At 31.5% G+C, this 19151-nt stretch overlaps 1 protein-coding gene across 1 annotated transcript in view; it reads right to left on the bottom strand.

The window, feature by feature from the left end:
• The window catches only part of LOC124361553, a 148509-nt gene extending 129933 nt beyond the window's left edge, over nt 1-18576 (bottom strand). The window contains exons 1-3 of the mRNA XM_046815614.1: nt 18459-18576; nt 14301-14446; nt 13511-13953 (exon numbers count right to left, since the gene is read on the bottom strand). Of these exons, the coding sequence (XP_046671570.1) occupies nt 13511-13953; nt 14301-14446; nt 18459-18576 (707 nt within the window). The remainder of the gene's footprint in view (nt 1-13510; nt 13954-14300; nt 14447-18458) is intronic.
• Between the last annotated feature and the right edge of the window lie 575 nt (nt 18577-19151).

Genomic DNA, 19151 nt, shown 5'->3' on the forward strand with positions numbered 1-19151 from the left:
AGATTTGGAGTATGATTTTATCATATGAATAAATTTAATTTGATAGATACAAGAGATGGTTGATAGCAGCGTTGTTATCAATTTATTACTCATCTTAACTTAAACAATGAAACTTTTTATATATATATGAATGGATACAACTTTATTTTATAGGTGTAGGCATATGCAGATGACATCCTTCTGGTAGCATCTCATATGGATCTGGTAACTGCCCAAGCAATGCTTCAAAACGATTTTAATGAAATAAATAAATGGTTGCATAATATGGAACTTGTTATAAATCCAAAAAAGACTGTTATGATGAATATTCACTTAAGAAATAAAAAAGTAGGAAATGAGCCTGTTTTGAAATACTACACATGTATGTGTGAGCAACTACACACACGTTTATACCTCACTTCATGTGATTGTGACAGAATAAAATTAGTATGTACATATGATTATCTAGGGATAACAATAGATAATGGTTTAACATGGGAATACCACATTAAGAAAATCCAGAAAAAGATTTGCTCGTGTGTTGCTGTATTTTATAGATTAAAAAATATATTGAATATTGAAAGCAAGACTTCAGTATACAAGGCGTTAGTGGAGTCAATTGTTAGATATGGAATAATTGCATATGGAACAGCTGCAGACAACCACCTCAATAAGATACAAAGCCTTCAAAAGAAATGTCTGGATATGATGTTGACTGACAGAGCTAATGGTATTACAGAAAAACAGTTGTATATACAAGCCAATAGCTTGACACCAAAGGGTTACTACAAGTATAGCATCCTTGTATATTATTTTGCAGACAATAAATATAAAATTTCAAACAGCAAGAACACTTCTATAGCTTTAAGAAATATTGAAAAATTCAAAGTTTATAGAATAACAAATACTTTTGGTAAAAGATTGGCCAAATATATTGTTCCTTGCCTATTTAACAGTCTACCAAATTATATTTTTAATGAACATAATTATTGTAAGTTCAAAAAACTTGTTTACAGGTGGTTAATGGAAGAGTTATAAATTTATAATATAGATCTGTATAAACATTCTCGTATTATTATTATTACAACTTATTATGTTTAGTAAAGAAGAATTTGTGAGTATGTAGGGTATGTATGTATGTTATTATTTTAATGTTATTGTGGATATTTACTGTTGTTTAATGATTGTTGCTGTGATAAATATATAGCCTATATTAACTTGTTGTTAACTTATACCATGATATTGTTATTTTTTATAGTTTAGTTTTGTTATTGTAATGTTGTTGTTTGGGGTCTGTTGTTGATTTTGGTTATTGCTGTGATAAACATATAGTGTATATTAATCTGTTATTGTGGTCCATGTTATATTTTTTATAGTTTTGTTATGCTTTTGAATATTATGAATAAATATTATTAGATTGTGTTATATGTGATAAACATATAGGCCTAGTATATATAGTTATTATAATATGTTATTTATTGTGTTATAGTCTAGCTTAATAGTTTTTAATTATTTATGTAACCTGATTAAGTTTCATGAATCTATGGTGGATCTGGTTGCCCTATTATAGATAAAATCAGATACAGAGTAAACTGTATATTTTTGTTGCAAATTCTGACATAATGTTGTCAGTTGTTTGTGTTTAAAATGTTTTGATGTGATGATGGGATTGTTGTTAAGAAAATGTTACAGATATATTTATAAAGCATAGCCTATAGTTTTTGTTGTTGATATATAAGTTGGTTTTGTTAAAGTTTATTAGTTTAAATTACTTATTATTATTGATTTATTTATTGCTTTTTTAATACAAACACATGCCAAATATAACACATGAATTTTATCTATACAATAATAAACCGTTTGTTAGGGTTTGCCATTGGTATGAAAGCCTAGACTAAAGAGGGGAGGAGCTGCAGGTTGTTGTGGTGGCCGCGTACTGTACTGCAGTAAGAGAGTTTAGGGAATGGAAATTCGTTAGATACGACTAAACAATATGCAATATGAAATAACTTACATTTTGGAAGGAGTAGGAAAATGAATTATTATCAATATATAAATGCGTCAAAACACAATGCAATAACACATACACAATAACACAATACCAAAGCACAATTAGGTTAGCACAGGGATAACACAAACACATATCACAGACTGAATAGGCAAACACATTGACATATATTTTGAATGCTTTAAATGCTACATACACATGGGTGAAATAAATTAACACATTTATTTATTTATTGATAATCATCTAAAATGAACTTTAATAATTAGAGCAAAATTCATGCTAGATTTTGCACGTGCATTGCAATTGCAGAAATAAACACTGGTAGTGGCGGAACAAGGAACAAGGAACGCCTGATGGGAGGGGGTATTTATTCTTGTCTCATACCGATTGGAATTGGGTAAGGACATCGACTGCTTCTGAATATAAATCATACAATCCAATCACACTATATGACCAGTGCAAATTTGTTAGTTAGGAACATGAACTTAATTTTAAGAGTTAAGAGACCGGTTTTATCAGTGTTAATAATTTGAAATGTAAAGATAAAATAAAACAAACCTGTATGCTATTACTCTTGCTTGTAAACTTTAACAAAGTAATGAATGCCAATTTTGATACGTAATTTAATAAATACGTTGTATGGTTTAGTTAAGATAGTTTAATTTGGACCCAGCTGATAAGTGTTGTACTTAGCGGGGCCATTGAAATGTAAGCTTTTGGAAATAAACCAATTCAATTAAATTCAATTAAATTCAATAATATCAATAAACATTGAATCACAAAAAGTACTTGCTCCGCCGGGAGTCGAACCCGGATCTCTCAATTGCCGGGTGAATGTGCTACCATTACACCACAGAGCGCTTACTTTTTCCGATTCAATTATTTTGTATTTGGCCTTATCTGTCACATATGTGTTTAAATAAGCAAACTAACATATGATCGGAAGACCAAATACCTGTCAAATGACTTTTATTTACGTTAAATTGTATAAATGGCAATAGCCTTATTTAATTTCAATAAACATTGAATCACAATTTATATATATATATTATGTATGTATATATATATATATATATATAATATATATATATATATATATATATATATATAATAGAATGAGTTTTACGTGGATGCTAATTTCAATTCCGAACATTCCAGAAGACATATTTTGTCCGCTTTATAAATTGTTCTTTACCTTCCTGTCCGCCGGGAAATCTTCTGATAGGTTTTTATTGTAACGGCAAGGGAGAGCGCTAAAACAATTTTTAATTTAAGGAAGTTACTTAGTTGCTTTAGGATTGATAATTAAGTGAAAAAGGTTATGTTTTATTTCCTTTAATTGAAATAGATATACGAGGCAAAAAGTTACCTCTGATATAATAACTATTTTACTCCACAATTACAATGTAATTAAGTGTGCATGTCAATTTCATCCCCATGATACAATCGTTATTAAATAGTATAAAGACCTTACCAAACTAGCATCTAGAGTTAGACATAGTACAAAATAGAAATATAATTGATATTTGAGTACAACTGGTCTGTAGATTCATTTAGCATTAAATACGTAATTTATCACATCCTCGTAATGGCTTCGTTCTCCATACAAAGTAACAGAAAATTACAGATTGCATGGACTTTAACGTTTCTACTTAGAGAAAAAACAATACCGCTTTGATTATACAGATATAAAATTTACTCTTTTACCATATTTATAATAGTGCGTTTCATTTCATAATTTGTAGCAGTACCGGCAGACCTACTGAAAGTCTTTGAAATGTTTAACCGTCTTCGTGTTTTTTTATCTATGATGACACCCAGTGCTGAAGCATTTAAAACGTTTCTAGTACTACTTTTTAATTATTATATAACATTGAAACGCTTCAGCGCAATTTTATTTCTGGATGGCTGAATAAATGTAATTACAAATACTATTTAAATACTGATTATTCCAACCAAGGGCTAAAGGGTGAATTTTAAAGCAAATCTACAGGCTGCTATTCATCTGATATGTTTAGTTGTCACACATATGTATGAAATTATATGTAATGTGTTAATTCTAACATTACCTTCATTTATAAGCTAAAAATTTTAAATATAGTTTGAAAAATATAACTATAAAATGTGAAATTAGGTGACGTTTGTGATGTTTTAGGTTTGAAATGAAAGTCACCATAAGCTTTTAACAAATCTATATGGTAAATTAATAATCCAATTATTATTTTTTACCAATAATGAGATAATTTGATATGATATGTGGTTGTTTTATAGTTAAACTCATAAAAGTTAGAATTGGAGAATAGGAAAGCATTTAAATTTCCAATATACCTGTTGAAGGGAGTGAAGCTGAAAAACGACAATGATTAACAAAAACTGACGGAATCCATTTACACTTTCACCACCTGCCGTTGGGTATGAAATACTGCATTCTACAGCTCTAGCTTCTGACATTACTCATTATATTCCTTTTCCACGTTGTCACCCGATTTGTGCAGGAGTTGTAAAGAAACTGATATATATATATATATATATATATATATATATATATATATATATATAAATTATAGCAATACTAATAGCAATTTGGAAAAATCTTGCGTGAAAGAATTTTTTAATAATAGGTATTGAAATTTAGCTTTATTTAAAAATAAAACAGACGCACAAAAATGCATATTCTTATCTGCATAAAATATTAACTAATTTTTAGGTTGGGAGTAACAGCTGATCATTTATACAACACTTTTTATCGTCATATTTTCTTTGAAAAGGTTGGCAATATCAGCTGATCAACAATTAAGTTCATGAAGTAATATTTGAATAACCTTTATGGAGGTTTTTGTATTGTGGCGTGTGAAGATTGTATTTTGTGAGATCCTGTGATTATTTGGAAATATTTTATACAAGTGTATAAAATATTTTATTAAATATTTATTTTTAAAATATTTTATTAAATATTTTTATAAAAGTGTATGTAATTATCTTAGTAAATAATGGCAGATAATGTAAATGGTATGTATTCGTTTGAAGAGTATACGGACATGATACTGATTTACGGCAAAGTTAACAAGAATGGTTTAGTTGCAGTTCAGGAATATCGTGATACTTTTCCACATCGAAGAACACCTGATCGCACAACATTTGAAGCTGTGGAGAGACGACTTAGAGAAACTGGTAGCTTTAAACCGAAGCGAATAGATACTGGTCGTCAACGTAGCGCAAGGAACTATAATAATGAACAAGCAATAATAAATGCTGTAGAATTATCACCAACCACAAGCACCAGACGATTATCACGTCAGTTAAATATTTGCCAGTCAAGCGTATGGCGGACACTTCATGAAGCACAGTTGTGCCCATTCCATATAACACGTTTTCAAGACATATTACCGCAAGATCTTAATAAAAGGAAGATGTTCTGCCGCTGGTTAAGAAGAAATTGTTTACGACATCAGTATTTTCTTCGGCGTATTCTCGTTACTGATGAATCTTGTTTTACTAGAAATGGAATTGTAAATTTTCGTAATACCCATACTTGGGCGTACGACAACCTACATGAAACTGCGACGAGGCATTTTCAACATACATTTTCAGTCAATGTATGGCTTGGTGTTCTGGGTGATAATTTTATTGGTCCATTTTTCCTCCCTAATCGACTTAATGGAGTAGCGTACTTAAATTTTTTAAGAACAAACCTGCCTACCCTCTTGGAAGATATTCCTGTTCAAAACAGAATAAATGCATGGTTTATGCACGACGGAGCACCTCCACATTTTTCTAATGATGTGAAAAACTATTTAAATGATACATACGGTAGACAATGGATTGGTCGAAATGGACCAGTAAAATGGCCACCACGTTCTCCTGACCTCACGCCAGCAGACTTTTTCTTATGGGGTTGGATGAAGTCAATTGTTTATTCAAAACGGATTAACACCATAGAGGAGTTACGTAATCGCATTACAGAGGCGGCAGAAACTATCAAGAATGCTCCAAACGTTATGAAACGCGCTAGAAAAGAGTGGATTCGTCGTGCGAAAACGTGCATTGCTAACAACGGAGGACACTTTGAGCAACTATTATAGGTGATTATTACAGTTTTATAAAGGTAAATACATTTTATGTTAATGTTCAGTCTAGAATAAATGATCAGCTGTTACTCACAACCTAAACATTAGTTAATATTTTATGCAGATAAGAATATGCATTTTTGTGCGTCTGTTTTATTTTTAAATAAAGCTAAATTTCAATACCTATTATTAATTTTTTTCCTAAGTAATTCACATGAATCTTTTCAGAATTAAATGTTCTAAAAATATGTTTAAGAAAAAAATGACCTTTATTTAACGTTTATGGAAGTAATCTTACGTTAAACACAAAAATGTGTTATTTCTTTGCACCAATTCTTGTGTTTTACGTAAGATATCTCTGAAAGTATTGCATTTACAGCTCTGGGACGAATTTTAATAAATTTCTAAGATATAAAAACATAAAAAACAATCGTATTTGTATCTTTGTAACTACCTTTACCATTTTTATACGGCCTGACTTCACCAAGGGTTCTGAAATCCGGGCGAAATCTTTCGCTAGGCGTAACTCGCTAACGAAGCGTTTCCGGGCATATGGTTATATGAACTTTTTTACTTGTTTTTAGCTATAGAATAAGCTCTCGAGAGATCGCCGTTTAGTTTTGAATCACCCTGTATATATGTATATATATATATATATATATATATATATATATACAATATATATATATATATATATACAATATATATATATATATATATATATATATATATATATATACAATATATATATATTTTTTTTTTCCACAAAGTGTTAAATCAAATATATTCCTTAATTTAGTTATCTAACTAATTTCTTGTTACATAAATAATAACTTTGTATGAAAGGTTTGTTTCATAAGCTTAATGACTATTGTGTTAAGAGAAGAAGATGTTGAATATCGTGTTAATATTAATAACAAGATTAATTGAAAGTATTGAAATCCTTATTGTATTTCTTTTTTTTTGGGCCATTGTAGTCACAGGCACTTTACTTATTGACTATATTGCGCTATTCTTCTGGTATCACCTTGCTCTTTAAAAATGTTTTAATATCATTATATTCTAATAACATATATTCCTGGTAAGGTATACTTTCGTCCTTATATTCTGGTAAGGTGCGAGTGTTCCTTATTAACAATATAGTGCCATCCTACTATAATCATCTTTTTATTACACCTATAATGTCATATACTAATATCTCGTTGCTTATTAACGTTACAATATCATTTGAATGTAATTTATTTGCTTACAAAAAAAATTTGAACTGCTGCTATTAACTATTTCTTCATATTCAAACGGTTTGAACCGTTGATTAATCCATAATTTTCCAGTACTTTCCATCCGTCTGACTTAATATTCTACTTAAACTTCCTGAAAAATATAACCCATATTCTTGGGCTTGCTTATTGGGATGAGTTTTAGACAGGTTTGAATGTGAAGTATTGTCTATTTTTGTTTTATTGGAAAAGGCTAAATAGAGCATCAACAGTGAGTACTAATGTTTTATAAATAAATTATTATAACACACATTTTCAGATAAATCGCGGAACCTAGGTAGAAGTATTGAATATATGGTGATGTGGTGGTACTTCTTAGCGTTTTATCAGCTGAATTAAACGTTGATGGGTACTAAGGGCATGAAAAATTCTTACAAAATGGAAAAGTGACGATAAAATATATGAATGTCTAGCATTTTCATATATATGTACAATCGACATCTATATTTTTGCCAGGCTGTAGTACTTTTTAAATATTTCTTACTAATAAACGGACGATATGCGAGTGTAAGCTCTTAAAAACCTTAACTTAGTACTAAATATACACATCAAGGTAAGGTATACTTTGAACCATTTGAACCATTTAATTGAATCATTTGGCAACATTTTAATTACTATACCAATTAAATCGTGCTTAACTAACAATAAATGAAACTGTGAACAATGAGCAACTGAATGTTCAAACAGGCCGCAACAGTGATTTCAGTTTGCTGGATAAAGCAAACCACTTTGATTGATCATCCGTTAACATTTCCGTAACTCTTCACTAAACCGGTTACTTTGTCTGTTCCTACAAAACGTCCGGTAACTGCAGAAAGTTTGCTTTTGTAAACATTTTTGTTCTGTACACAGTAATCTTATTTTGTGATATTAACTTTATATTAGTTATGATAGTAAAAGTGCATCACTATCATCATAACAGGGAAATAAACTTGGATACTGTCGAAAACTCTGGAGGAATAACTGCAAAACCTATAAAAGTGTACATCACTGAAAAATATAGGTAGCATGATGGAAACAGGTTTTATGGAACATTTCGCATCATTCAGGAGTTATATGTAACAACAATTTTTTGAGATCTGCAATCTTATCTCTTCTTTAGGTCAATGATTAAGCTAGCAACAATCACTCCTTACTCAAATCTAGTTTAAAATAAAGAAATTATATCAAAGCGTTGTGACATACACAAGTCAGGAATAACAAAAACCCTCTCGAGTGTCAACTCCATGCTCACTAAAGCACGCCTTTAATAGTAATTAAACGTGACTAAAATAAACAGTACAGGCCCAAATATGTCTGCAATAACCACTAACTACAGATAATACGGACTGAAAAGTCATTAGTTAATTAATAATTATAATTTTAAATGTTATTAATTTCTTACTATGCAAGAGAATAATATTATTTTAATAATTTTCCAATAGATAAAATAACACCTTATACTCTCAGTGTGTGCTTCTTTTACAATTAAGATTTCTCTGTAATTTTAGTAATACTTTTGGATTTCGTTAATTTTAGATCGTACAAAGGCGTCTATAAACCTCCACTTATTGTACTTTTACTCATATAACGAACGAATGTAATTGCGTTCCACCGAAAGACCAAATAGATTAAGTAATCTGAATGCCGTATTCGAGTTTTCAATTACGAGAGATATTTCTCGTTGTTTCAGTCAAAGCATATAAAGTTTTGATCACTTCCATTCAAAAAGGCCACTTCATAATTTTAAAATTGTTTATTATATGGTTGTATTTACAATAAACGTTTTCTAAACGGTCTTAGACTTTTATGATGAAGTGATTGGTGTGCTTATTATTATTGGTAAAATCTCGATTAACGGAATTATGTACAATATTAATCATGGAAAACCTAGCATGTAAATATCAATACACTTATATTTACATAGACTGATCAGTTAAATTGTAATACTTAAATTTCTGTAACACTTTAACCTTGGGATGCAACAGATTTTAAACATAGCATTTGTATTGAAAGACCATCTGCAGTCGTATTAAAACTTTATAAAATATACTTTTATACAAAATTTGGTTCAACGTAAATTCTAGCAAGTCTATGGAAAAGTACTTATTAATTCAATTTGGAACGAAATAAATGAACATAGTAATAAATCATTTACAATTTCTAAGAAGCAATTAGTAATAATACCTATGCAATTTATTCTTAACAAGCCTTCTTCATCTTTCGTTACAAAATAGTATAAACATAATAGACAAGATTTCAAATTTGGTACTTGTTATTGGTCTACAAAACTTGTCACTGTAACTTAACCCTAACTTGTAAAAGCTGCAGAGTGTCAGGTTGATGGAAGTGTTGCAAGCGTGGAGGGAGACAAGACAGGTTGTATATTTAACCTTTATCTCCGGTTGTCGAGAGATTGAAGCTGTTTGTCTCTGTCTCCGTCATCTCATGACGACACTCTGTTCTATTGTACCACACTCTTTGAATACTAACAGACTACTGCATCTTGAATGTACATTCCTTTGAAATAAATTCTATAGGTTGCGCTTTGAAGTTTTCCTAAATAAGTGCACATTATTTATCAGGTTAAAACATTTTGAAAGCGCTAAATTACGTAAACTTATGATCAATACCACATAATTTTGTACATGATTAGATTTGTTAGTTGTTTTAAAATATTTTTGTTCATTCTTTCATCTGTGTTGCATAAACTGTGCTTTAATGAATCTCGTAGTCTTTATATCGGCTGTGATTTTTAATCGCTGTAAAACGAAACCAGGCTATATTTTCTTTAAAATTAAATTAATTATTCCCATCCTGCAACCTATAGATTTATAAACAATTAAAACAAAAGGCTAAGAGGGTAATACGCTTATCTAGTCTGCATTAGAATGTGTGAAAGTAAGTATAAACAGAGGGTAGACAAATATTTTGTCTGAAACTTATATACTTCATTACTGTTGGATTTACAACAATGAAATTATTAAAATGTGTTAAACAGGTAACATTAAGTTTCATTTAAAAACATTTTTGTTTTTACAATTTGTAGATGGAAGGTAAATTAAATCTTTTAAATCGTCATTAATAACTTGGGATATATCTGTATCTGTACCGGTTTAGGCCAAAGAAAATGATTTTCTTTGGCCTTATAAATACAGAACAATAATTTAAAATTAACAATATAAATTCTTGTCATACATTATAGGGCGAGGAACTTTATGATAAGTTAAATTCAATTTCTAGTAATACACACAATTATATATATATACATACATACACACACATATAAATATATAATGGATATGGAAGTAATCTTACGTTAAACACAAAAATGTGTTATTTCTTTGCACCAATTCTTGTGTTTTACGTAAGATATCTCTGAAAGTATTGCATTTACAGCTCTGGGACGAATTTTAATAAATTTGTCAGATATAAAAACATAAAAAACAATCGTATTTATATCTTTGTAACTACCTTTACCATTTTTATACGGCCTGACTTCACCAAGGGTTCTGAAATCCGGGCGAAATCTTTCGCTAGGCGTAACTCGCTAACGAAGCGTTTCCGGGCATATGGTTATATGAACTTTTTTACTTGTTTTTAGCTATAGAATAAGTTCTTGAGAGATTTGCCGTTTAGTTTTGAATCACCCTGTATATATCTTTATATATAATATTATTAATTATTATTATATTATTTATAAGTCATGTATTAGGTAAATGTATAATATGTAAACATTTTTGTAGGGTTGCGTTACAAATCTTTAAATAGTATATTATTATTACGGCTTTCTTAAAACGAATTCTGAATAATCACTATAAATGTTGTTGAAAAAGGGCAATTTTTAAAAAGGAATCATAGCCTCAGTACCGAAAAATAATGTATAAAAATTATATAGAAATTACTTTTTATATATTTAAAACATAAATGTTACTATACACAACACTAAAAATTTTCAGATCTTAAAATATTTTAGCGGTCATGATTTTCCAACCACATGATTTTCCACTTTTATAGAGGACACGACAACTTATAGACGTAAAAATTAACTAAGACCGGAAGAACTCCAAAACAGAGAAAGTTAAAATATTATGAAGATTAGAGCTCTTGGATGCAACAAACTTCTAGAGAATAACATCCCCCAAAGAGGTTAGACGGAATGCATGTATAATATAGGAGTATTTCAAGAAAATATTATCATCATACAGACTGCCAGTCTGGGCTCCCAGAGGGATTTACATATTCTATGAGGGGACGAGATATTTCAAATTCTGAAAGTATATACAAGGCTGAATCTGCGTGTGGTAGAACGTGGATCTGTGCTCAAGGAGCGGAGTGAGATGAACATGGAAGAAAAAATATTGCACAGAGTTAGACAAGACCCGGAGATTAGTAGCAGGGATCTTGCAGGTGACATCGGTGTGAGTAAAATTACAATTTTACACAAGAATAAATTCTGCCCTTATAATTTTACATAGTGCACGGCCTTAAACCTAATGATTATGCCTTGGACAAGATTTTTGTCACTATTGATCAAATATTTACATTGCATAATACAAGTTTTTCGAACAAAATCGCACAAACAGGCAAACGATTATTTTACGTTCACAACAAGCACTTGTGGGATAGGCTACAGATAATGCAATAGGTGCAAGAGAGCAGTCGTTTCAGAAAAAATTTAGTGTTAATTGGGCAGGTGCGATTAGCGATTGTTTTTGGAGCTCATATTTTAAGGGAAGTTTTACTAGAGTTAAGTAACTTAACTTTTTGCAAAAAAAATCGGCCTCAAATGTTGGGTGTGTTCGATCCTATAAACCACCAAGATAATGTTTATAAACAAGATGGCCTTCCTCCTCACTTTGCTATTGACGTCCGGAATTGGCTAAATGCTAACTATCCATATATACTATATATTTGGATAGGCAGAGAAGGACCTGCAAGATTCCTTAAGTCTGAGATGTACGCAAAACCTGTATGTAATGAAGAGAAAGTTTGGAATAGGATCCAGGTTGCAGCAGAGAACCGCTAAGGCATAGCGTGATTGTTGGAGCATGTTGGAGCAATGCGAGCCAGAGCCTGCATAAGTGAAAACTGATGTATTTTTTAAAATAAATTGAAATAAAACTCTAAACTGCTATGTAGCTCTATTTAATAAAAACTATGTCTGAATTATTAATTCGTATTATCAATATTTATTAATCTAAAGTCAGTTGTTTTTGCTAACGAAATTTTGCTCATATCATGTTTATTCTATCGAAATTCACAAAACTATACTTCTATGATAGAAAAATAAAACGATGTCATATTTTCTGAAAGCTTATGTTTTGAAGAAGATTCTATGATAAAAATATAACTTCTCAGTTTAAGTAAATTTAATTAATAGTTCTATAGATTCACATCCATTATCTATAACTTGAGAAATTGATCGAAATTTCATAGTAATTTAAAAAAAGTTTGTTTGATATGTATAATATTCGGTGTTAGGAGCTATAGATGTACTAAAATCATATCCATATTTGTTTGCTGGTAATATTTTATGTCATATTCATTTCTCAGAACTGTAAATATGATTAAGCAGTATGACACGTAACGTTGAAGTAATTGCAAGTGGAAGTAAAATAATAGTAGCTCCTACTTCACTGCATTACCTACACAAGGTGCTGTAAAAGCAAAGGCGTGTTTTGTTTCACAATATGGGTTCCGTGTTTTACGTCATCCTCTAGGCTTTGGGCAGATTAGGAGACAGTTTCCAAATGAGCAGATTAACAATGTAGTAACAGGTCAATTAGTAAATGTTTATAATACAAGTAAGTCAAACAGGCAATGCATTTAATACATGCAAATTGTAATCTCATCTTACGTACGCAAATTAGTAATACCGTTTTCGCGGTGAGATAAAATTAATATAAGATTATGACTTACTACTATTAATAATATTAGGTATATATAGTGGCCTAACGAATTAATTACTTTAATATAACTGTGTAGAATATAAAACATATATATCTTTGTCATGAATCAATTTGGTTCAACTTTGAAGAAATTATCCTCCCCCTTTTTCCAACGGGAACAGGAAACGTACCTTCAACAGAATCATCAGTCCGTCCAATGTTTTACAGTGCCCAGAATTTACCCAAGTTTCATCAAGCCAAACTATTTCCTCAAAATTTAAATCTTTTACTTCTCTAAGAAATCTGCACCTCCAAGCAATGATGTCTCCTCTTTCCATTAATATTTTACGGCTGCCAAATTCTTTGTGTTTGAAACCCAATCTCTTCAATATAATGGCAACAGATGATTTGCTTCCACGAAAAAGATCTGCTTCTGCAAGACTTACTTGTAGCTTCCTTACTGTGGGATACTCTCTTCTTACGAAGAATCCGTAGACATGGCGGCGGATGGCATCTTTTTGAAAGGCGTCCAGCTCCGTAACAGGCTTAAACCTCGAATATTTCTTATCGGGAGTGTTCAGTTTCAAGCCACTCTGTTCACTTTGTTTTTTCTCCTTTCCTATTCTCACAACTGTATTTTTTCCTATCTCCAAAGCCGCAGCAGTTCTTTCGATAACATTTTCTACTGGAAGTATCGGTCCTTTGTTAATTTTCTCTCGCTGGAAGTAGTCTCTCACTCGACAAACGAACTCCTGAGATTAAACACGCAATGGAACGCCTTTTTCTCCAACCTTGGTGTAAGGCACACTTATCACGCGAGTGCGGGGCCTACCGCGTTTTTTTATCACTGTTTCAGTGCACTGAGACATGGTACGGAATTAACAGTAATTAAATAATGTCTGTCACAAAAGTTAACACTAGAAAGTACGTGCGTACACTTGTCTTTCAAATAAGGTTTAGTCTTGAAAAAGACTGTTTAAACACTTGGCCACGAACACACAGAAGCGCTATAAAACTACACGAAACAACATACATAACCAACAACCAATGACGTAATGAAGCACGGTTTGCTACTGCGCATCACCCAGCTGATACCTACCGGATGACAGCTACAACAGAGGAGACGTGACAACGCTGCCTCCGTCGAAAAGGAAAGTGCTCGGCTGTGATTGGTGGAGCGGTAGGGCGAGCCTTCGTGAGGCAGTTCGGCTGTCTTCGGTCGAGCTCGTTCCAATACCCTTCTGTCTTTAATTCAACTTTAGTTTAATCTTATAAAATAAAAAAATAAAGTTGAAGCATTATTGACTTTTTTCTACGAAGTATCGACTCCAAAGTAAACGTCTCTGTTATATCTGACAATGTAAATAATAATATGTGAAATACATACCGACATCGAATTAGCGAAAGAAAAGCATGAATTTGTCTATATGTTTATGCATATTTACCACTCATACAACAGAACCCTAGACCACCCAATTGTGCATAAATCCTGGATTAACACATACGCGATTGTATGTCGACTTTGGATATAGGTCTCTTCATTGCCTCAATTTAAAGCTCGGTTTTTTTATAAATATCCATATAAAAATCAGTCTCTTTGTTTTACCTCAAAAATGCAAATCAAAGCAAAATAATCATATGACAACTGATAGTTTTACCTCATACCACGGCTCAAACGATAAATCTGAATTTTCTGGGTTGCTGCTACAGACACAATCGGCATCCATTTGTTGTTCATTACATTCATTTGATACCACCAATCTTTCAAAATATCATGGTAAAGAATCTGTAGGTCTACCAAATTAAATCATGATTATTATAAAATAAACTACAGTGAATGGTATCATTTTAATTTTTAATATGTTAAAAACGTAAATTTTGCAAATTTAAAACTACTACCAATACCTAAATGAAAAGGTATTCTCACTCAAACTGTAAATTCGGACAGCTGTGTACTGTGCTACATTATTTAGCGAAACCGTAGACAGATCCTCAGTGAAACTCTCAAAACAGGGCTAATTCAAGGGCCCTAAATCCTTCGACCACAGCCTAGATAGTAATGAAAATGATCTATTATACTTTCATATGCAATTAAATAATTATTAATTTGGAAATGTACTATAAAGGAACTGTAAAGACCGTTCATTATGAAATTAAAATAAATAGTGAGTTATTCATCTAAGATTTAGGTAAATAGTTCCAAGATTGAAGAAATGGTAAAAAGAAAATTTGTAAGGTCAATATGCTTCCAAAATAAAAAATAATCGTTATTGTGATTGAAGCATAATAAAAATGTAATAATAAGGTCATTAAGGTGTATTATATATAAAACATATTTTCTAGGATAAAAATGAAAAGTTTTATAAAGTTTGAAAGTTAATTAGCTTTTATGCAAAGGGATTGATTTCAATGTTATGGAAAATTAAAGAGAAAGTCCTATCTTCTCCCGGATGAACATACCTAAAGGCACGTAGTTTTAGTTTAAAGAAGAGACTATGTTACCTGGACCAATCAGAATTTGAAACAAAATTATATGCATGATAAGATTACAGCTTTTTCAATTATATTAATCGTTTCTGAGAGTTTGCACTTGAAAGTCCAACTGAATACAAATATTTGTACGGCATAAGAAATACGTTCGTGTAGAGGATTGTTCATACTCCCCTGATAAGAACAGAAATTGCTAACAAATACATATATTTTCAAACATTGGATGTATTTGGTCCAGTGCACTGTTTGCTTGTTATAATTCTAATTAGCGGCATGTTGATTATTCATCATAGGCATATTGAGTGTTCTCATGTCATTGATTGATTGGTTAAAATTAAAATTAAACTTAATTAATTATTTACTTTATTCTCGAGTTCTAAATTGACCTCATGTTATTATAATTTTCTAAATAACCTTTCTCTTATATAGTAATTTACTAAGAAACCATAATTTAAAATTTAATATGTAAAGTATGGTAAATTTTATACATATATTGTATTATGAAATTATTTTTGTAATAATTAAAAACGTATTATAGAATGGAAGGCGTACGCCTGCCATTATCATACACTGGTTTGCCCCGGTATGATAAAAAATGGTTTAGATGTGAAATCTCTCATGAAAGAATCTTATGCAGTTTAAACTAAAATGTAATCATCTGTTTCCTTATTTTTAGTGAGGGTTACACCTAAGAGATATCATGAAGAATTACGTTTAAAAATAATAACTACCATGATCCTCAAAATTTTAATATGGCATCTAATTGGGATCTTAAAAAGACGAGAAAGCCGTATTCTTTCGTATTAGCGAAAAGTTTGTGAAATTAATAACACTTTTTATTTCAATCCTTCTTGTAATTATTGTTGCGGACATAGTTTGTCCAGGTAAGAACACTGGAGGTTTTAATTGAAAAAAATCGGTAAAAAGTGTACAGTGATTAACAAGTTACTAAAATTAGTAAAGGCAAATATACTACTCGTATATAAATTAATTACTAATGGCATCTGTATGGAAAAACAATACTCTATCACTCCATGCATTGGAAATATTTTTCTATTTCTATTACACAGAAAAGTAACAACTTGTAAGGATATAATACGTCTGGAAAACTGTAAATATCTTTTCTTATCAAATATGCATATAAATGTTAGGCTAAATTTAATGCAAATGGTAGAAGAGAGCGGAAAAGGTATTTAATATTACGTCTCCCGCTCCTTGCCTTGTGCAACAACTGTAAATGTCCTACTGAAAATAATTACTTATATGGGGAAATATTAGATTTTATATACCTTAGAAATGTATTCCATCACTGAAAAAAGGTTTTGTGGGCTTGTAATGAAATTGGAATAGTATATATTTATTACAATATTTGAAAAAATTGTATAAATTCTAACATAATAAAATACACTGAGACTATGAGCACGTTAAACACTCGAAATTCACTTCCTGTGCATTGAGGCACGGTATGTTTACGGTAGCTAACAGAAAACAACAGAGGGCCGGGCGCTTTCACGGTTCAAAGGCTACACACTGAGATTAAAACCTGAGATAACAAGCGGACGATTGATTTCTAGTAGTAATGGAGGATACTATTCCTATCGGATATTACTAGTTATATTTATTATTATATAAAGGGTATTTTAACATTTAGTGAACAAGCACCGGAAAGCAATCACATTTGTATGTGTGTATGTATATTTGCAAAGACGAAACGATATAAATCAGAATCAATAAAGTAAAGATGCCTTATTTTACAAAGAGAAGTTAGGGCTATGCCCTCTCCAACACACTGAACCATCACCAACGGCCGTGCAGGTGAGCTGCTTGCAATGACAGGATCGCTCAGCGATCACCCATCAAGCAGCAGCCACGCTTGACGTTGTTTGATCTGGCTATCTTGCGATAACCGTTGTACCGGCTACACTGCGTCATTGGCCAGAATAGGCCGCTAGGGTATCCCATCTAGCGGAGTAAGTATGGATTTCTTCCAAAAGAATTCTAAATGTTTAAGTTTGGATATTATTATTTATTATAATATGAGAACTGCTTACTATTTATTGTATTAGTTTAACACGAGGGAACTCGTACAATACTATTCATTGAATAATGGAAAAAGTTAGCGCTCGGACTGCCCTCTGTGGAGTAAGAGATGAGTTACTAAATATTTGAACGGTAGCAATAAAAGTTAGGTGGAAAAGTCCTTGTGAGATACCTCATAAATAACTAAAATAATTCCCCGGACAATGGATTTTTGTTATTTGTAACTAAAACAATCAAAGGTTCAGGTATTTAGACAGTTTTCATAAACATGGTTTAATAAAAATAAAAAAAAAAATTGAAGTGCAATATGAATTTATTATGTACAACGTCCGACACCATATTAAGTACGAATATGGAAACCGCCTTCAATGCTACGTCCGGTAATGCTTCGATAGTAAGTTATTATACTCTGTTTAAACCGATGGAAAGTTTCAAATGATACAGATATTTCGCACAATTTGCTATCTTTTGTGTTACAAAAAGGTATAACGCAACGTTTCGAGTATTTAAATCTATCCTCTTCGTCAGGTGGGGGGAGGTATTAAAATATACAAAAACAAAGAAGAAAGGGAAGAAAAGAAGAACAGGAAAGGGTTCAAACTACTAGAAAGCTAGCTTAGAGTCCAGTCCAGGTGTTGTCACTGCACAGAATGCAAGTCCCTAGCACAAGTCACGAGTACGAGAATCACAATCACATATTACACTAGTACAGGCTAAAGTGGGATACTAACAAGAAAATGAAGGCCGGCTCTTTCTTCGGCACAATGTAGGGACATCTGAAACAATGAGGGGAAGGCGATGGCCATGACGGGGAAGGGGTCAAGGCAAGCCGCTTTTGGTACCATGTTTTGGTCCTAGACCTTAGTGTCATGGTGTGTGTGAATTTGTTAGAGGAGGTTTGTTTGATTGTAACAAATAACAATGGAAAATGTCCAAAATCCTGTTATTTTTTCAACTAATTATACATTTATTTAAGAAATACGGTTAAATGAACCATTTAAACCAGGATATAGCATGTATATGTTAGATGGCAATGACAGAAAAAGAAATATGCAAAAGCAAACAATGCTGCTGTCACTGTCAGCTGAGTCAAAATTAATAACTGTGGAAATGGCAGTGACATGTTATCAGTCTAATTTGCATTTGTGCACTAGGTTTGCAACCAAACTGTACAAACTAGCTACCAACAAGGAAAAAACAAACAAGCTATGATGTTCGTCGGCAATACATGAGATAATATGCAGTTGCACTGGATCATAACAAAAGTAAAGCTAGGGACAGAGTAATAACAAACGGATTTAACCAATAACAATACAATATAGCAAAAATACATCTGGTGACTATACTATGGTAACAGGATCATCGAAAAACACATTGTAATGAGCCCAGTAGAAGTGTATATAAATCTAAAGAATTATAC

Source organism: Homalodisca vitripennis, chromosome 4 (assembly GCF_021130785.1).
Source record: "Homalodisca vitripennis isolate AUS2020 chromosome 4, UT_GWSS_2.1, whole genome shotgun sequence".
In the NCBI taxonomy this organism is placed as follows: domain Eukaryota; kingdom Metazoa; phylum Arthropoda; class Insecta; order Hemiptera; family Cicadellidae; genus Homalodisca; species Homalodisca vitripennis.